This window comes from Haliotis rufescens, unplaced genomic scaffold (assembly GCF_023055435.1).
Source record: "Haliotis rufescens isolate VD_foot unplaced genomic scaffold, xgHalRufe1.0.p SCAF_15, whole genome shotgun sequence".
NCBI lineage: Eukaryota > Metazoa > Mollusca > Gastropoda > Lepetellida > Haliotidae > Haliotis > Haliotis rufescens.
The window spans coordinates 13,900,213-13,904,360 of record NW_025963835.1 but is presented as its reverse complement, the minus strand read 5'-3'; the positions used below and the strand labels follow the sequence as shown (position 1 = coordinate 13,904,360).

Here is a 4,148-nt window from a genome sequence, read left to right as displayed (position 1 = left end):
TACAGTTTTACACTAAAGACATGATGGAGACAGAAGCCCTGCATAAGGTGACAGACAAGCTAGACAGAGGTGCAACATGGGTGACAATTAAAGGAAGACCAGGAGAGGGGAAGACTACAATAGCCTATATTGCTCTCAAAGATCAGCACAGTCAGGGGAGACAAGTATTTAAGGTGGAGTCGCCCGAAGAGTTCAATGAAGTCATAACAACCTGCACTAACCCTGTCATTTGTCTTAGATGACGTATTTGGTGATCTGGAATTCGATGCAGCATCGTGGGCCAAGTGGAGACAATGTCTACAACCTATTGTGGATATGGCAGATCCAGACGAGTCAACTAAAATTGATAAAGTTTCAGAGAGAACAAAAGATGTGCAAACACAGCGAAAAAAGACAGCACCAAACAAAGAGAAAACTATTATTATCCTCGTAGGCCGTGATTATGTGCTTAAATCTTCATTGGCAGACTTAGGAAAGATGACAGATTGCATATCTAGTCCGGAATATGTGGTGGAAGTTTCCTCGCAGAGAGACTCTAATGAAAAAAGGAAGATATGGGATTTTCATGCTTCTCAAAAACACATAAACTTTGAGGAGTCAGCTGTGTCCCAGATATGTCGGGCTGACTGTCCACACGGCTTTCCTCACGTGTGTAAAATGTTTGTCACAGCATATGAAAAGGATCAGATTCTGTGTCCAGTGGAGACTTTTTTTCAAATGCCTCTTGCTTTCCTCAAACAGACCTTGAATAAATTTCTTAAAGAAGAGACAAAGCGTTCATTGTTCATGGCAATGATTAAAAGAGATGGGAAGATCAGTGGACAAGAGTTGGAGGAGGATGACAACCTTGGGTATGCTTGCATATCAGCTGCTGAGGATTTGGTTGGATCTTATCTCAAGAAGGAAGATAGCACATACATGTTTGATCATCCATCTATATATGACAGTATTGCATTAATTCTCAGCACAAACTGTCCAATGTTTGTCATAGAAAATTGTAGTTTGTCATTCATCCATCAAAGACTTAGTCTTAACCCCTCAAAAGGAGTTAAAAACGTGCCTGGTGAAACAGATTTTGTTACAAACATTCCATGGACCTATGCTGGACATTTGGCAAGAAGACTTGCAACTGAAATTACAAGGTGCAATTTGTTGCATGTGTTATCACATCAAGCGTGTTGTAATTCAATGTTTATTGACTTGCTAATAGACTGCCTGAAGAAAGACTGTCACGTGCGTGTTCCTGATATTCTGAAACTGACTGATAAAACATCAGGACAATCATTTTGTGAATTACTTTCTAGCAACAAGACACATCATCTCATCAAAGTTATGGTAGAGAAACAAAACATATCATTCAACAAGGGTGAAATAAGTGTTATTTACTTGGGTTGTGTAAGAATGCTGCTTGTAGTGTATTGAACTACATCAGTAAACACATGAAACTTGACATAGATGATAGATGTGGCAGAAATGGGGAAACGCCGCTTATGTTAGCCGCAGAAACCAAAGACAGTTTGTTTGTCAATCAGATTCTGTCTCTTGGCCCTGACCTGAATGTACAGAATGAAACAGGGGATACAGCACTTCATACAGCCGCAAGGCTTGGGTCTGCAGGGTGTGTTGGTGAGTTACTAAAGGTTGGAGCTGATGTGAATGTACTGAATAATACAGGTGCCACACCACTTCATGAAGCAGCAAGGTGGAGATCCCCAGAGTGTGTGGGTCTGTTCCGGAAGGCTGGAACGGATGTGAATGTACTGAATAATACAGGTGCCACACCACTTCATGAAACAGCAAGGTGGAGATCCCCAGAGTGTGTGGGTGTGTAACTGAAGGCTGGTACGGATGTGAATGTACTGAATAATACAGGGGACACACCACTTCATGAAGCAGCAAGGTGGAGATCCCCAGAGTGTGTGGGTGTGTTCCGGAAGGCTGGAACGGATGTGAATGTACTGAATAATACAGGTGCCACACCACTTCATGAAACAGCAAGGTGGAGATCCCCAGAGTGTGTGGGTGTGTAACTGAAGACTGGAACGGATGTGAATGTACTGAATAATACAGGGGACACACCACTTCATGTAGCATCAAAGAGTATATCTATAAAGTGTGTTCATGTGTTAATGAAGGCTGGAGCTGACGTTAATATACAGAATGAAAGAGGTAACTCACCACTTCATGAAGCAGCGCCAGAGTATGGATCTTTAGCGTTTTTTATGAGTTTCGGAAGGCTGGAGCTGATGTGAATGTTCAGAATTTTACAGGTGACACTTCATGTAGCAGCACCACATGTTGAATCTACAGATTTTATGAATGTGTTACTACTGGAGGTTAGAGCTGATGCTAATATACAGAATAATACAGGTGACACTCCACTTCATGAAGCAGCAAAGAGGGATTCCGCAGAGTGTCTTGTTGTGTTACTTGAGGCTGGAGCAGACGTTAATGTAAAGAATAATACAGGTGACACACCACTTCACAATGCAACATCAGTGTTGAATTCTGTGACTGTAGATGCGCTACTTAATGCTGAAGCTGAAGTTAATGTAGAGAATGATGCAGGTGACACACCACTTCATAATGCAACAGCAGTGTTGGGACCTGAGAGTGTAGATGTGTTACTTAAGGCTAAAGCTGATGTTAATGTACAGAATAATACAGGTGACACACCACTTCATAAAGCGGCGGCAGCAGTGTTGGGACCTGACAGTGTAGATGTGTTACTTGAGACTGGAGCTGACTTTAATTTTCAGGATGATATCGATGTAGTCTCTCCATTTGCTTTCAAAATGGAAAAATTAACGAATTTTAGATCTACAGTGTATGTAGATGCGTTGCTTAAGGCTGGAGCTGACGTTAACCCTACAGAATAAAACAGGTGACACCCCACTTCATAAAGGGGCAGCAGAAGAGTTGAGATCTACAAAGAGTGTAGATGCGTTACTGAACGCTGGAGCTGCCATTAATGTAAAGAATGATTCAGGTGACACACCACTTCATGCAGCAGCAGAACGGGGATCTACAGATTGTGTTGATGTGTTGCTGAAGGCGGGAGCTGACATTAATGTACAGAACAATACAGGTGACAAACCACCACTTGCAGCAGCAGAACGGGGATCTGCAAAGTGTGGTGATGCCTTACTAAAGGCTGGATCTGATGTGAAGGTATAGAATAAAACAGGTGACGAACCACTTCATGCAGCAGCAGACTACTGAAGGCTGGGGCTGATGTTAATGTACAGAATAATACAGGTGGCACTCCACTTCACAAAGCAGCAGCAGCAGCAGCAGCAAGGATGTTTACAGTGTGTTTAGATGTGCTAATGAAGGCTGGGACTGATGTTAATGTACAGTATAATACAGCTGGTACTCCACTTCACAAAGCAGCAGCAGCAGCAGCAGCAGCAAGGATGTTTACAGTGTGTCTAGATGTGCTACTGAAGGTCGGAGCTGATGCATATGTACAGAATAATACAGGTGGCAATCCACTTCACAAAGCAGCAGCAGCAGCAGCAACAAGGATGTTTACAGTGTGTATAGATGTGTTACTGAAGGCTGGAGCTAATGCTTATGTAGAGAATAAAACAGGTGACACTCCACTTCACAAAGCAGCAGCAGCAAAGATGTTTACAGTGTATATAGATGTGCTACTGAAGGCTGGAGCTAATGCTTATGTAGAGAATAATACAGGTGGCACTCCACTTCACAAAGCAGCAGCAGTGTTGATGTTGAGATCTACGGAGAGTGTTGAGACTGGAGATGATGTGAATGTGTAGAATAATACAGGTGACACACTACTTCATGCAGCAGCAGGACAGGGATCTGCAAAGTGTGGTGACATGTTACTGAAAGCTGATGTTGATGTACATATTCAGAATTTTACAGTGTAATATCCTCCAGATGTAGGACAACTGATGCAGTCAGTACCTACAACTCACTGGAAGTGAGTTGAAGTACTGACAGACGATTTCATTGACCAACAATTTACTGTTATTAGCTCACCGGGTCCAAAGGACCAAGGTGAGCTTACACCATACCGTGGTGTTCGTAGTCCGTTTGTTGTCCATCATCCGTGTCAACAATTTTTTCAAACGGCTTCTTCTTCTGAACCAATAATTGGAAATTAATAAAATTTGCCTGGA

The 4,148-nt window shown here is 42.5% G+C and overlaps 1 protein-coding gene across 1 annotated transcript; it reads left to right on the top strand.

Annotated features, from left to right (window-relative positions):
- The first annotated feature begins 477 nt into the window (after positions 1-477).
- LOC125380019 (ankyrin repeat, PH and SEC7 domain containing protein secG-like) lies at positions 478-3,782 on the top strand. Its single transcript, XM_048395991.1, has 4 exons — positions 478-882; positions 1,533-1,757; positions 2,875-3,171; positions 3,561-3,782. The coding sequence occupies exons 1-4, from the start codon at positions 478-480 to the stop codon at positions 3,780-3,782; spliced, it is 1,149 nt and encodes a 382-aa protein (XP_048251948.1).
- Positions 3,783-4,148: the final 366 nt, after the last annotated feature.

Excerpts from the sequence above, each read along its gene's own strand:
- LOC125380019 (XM_048395991.1), top strand. The coding sequence starts at position 478 with ATGACAGATTGCATATCTAGTCCGGAATATGTGGTGGAAGTTTCCTCG. Across the intron at positions 883-1,532 it reads TATCAGCTGCTGAGGATTTG|ATTCTGTCTCTTGGCCCTGA; the intron begins GTTGGATCTTAT and ends TTTGTCAATCAG. Across the intron at positions 3,172-3,560 it reads AGGCTGGATCTGATGTGAAG|GCTGGAGCTAATGCTTATGT; the intron begins GTATAGAATAAA and ends GTGTTACTGAAG.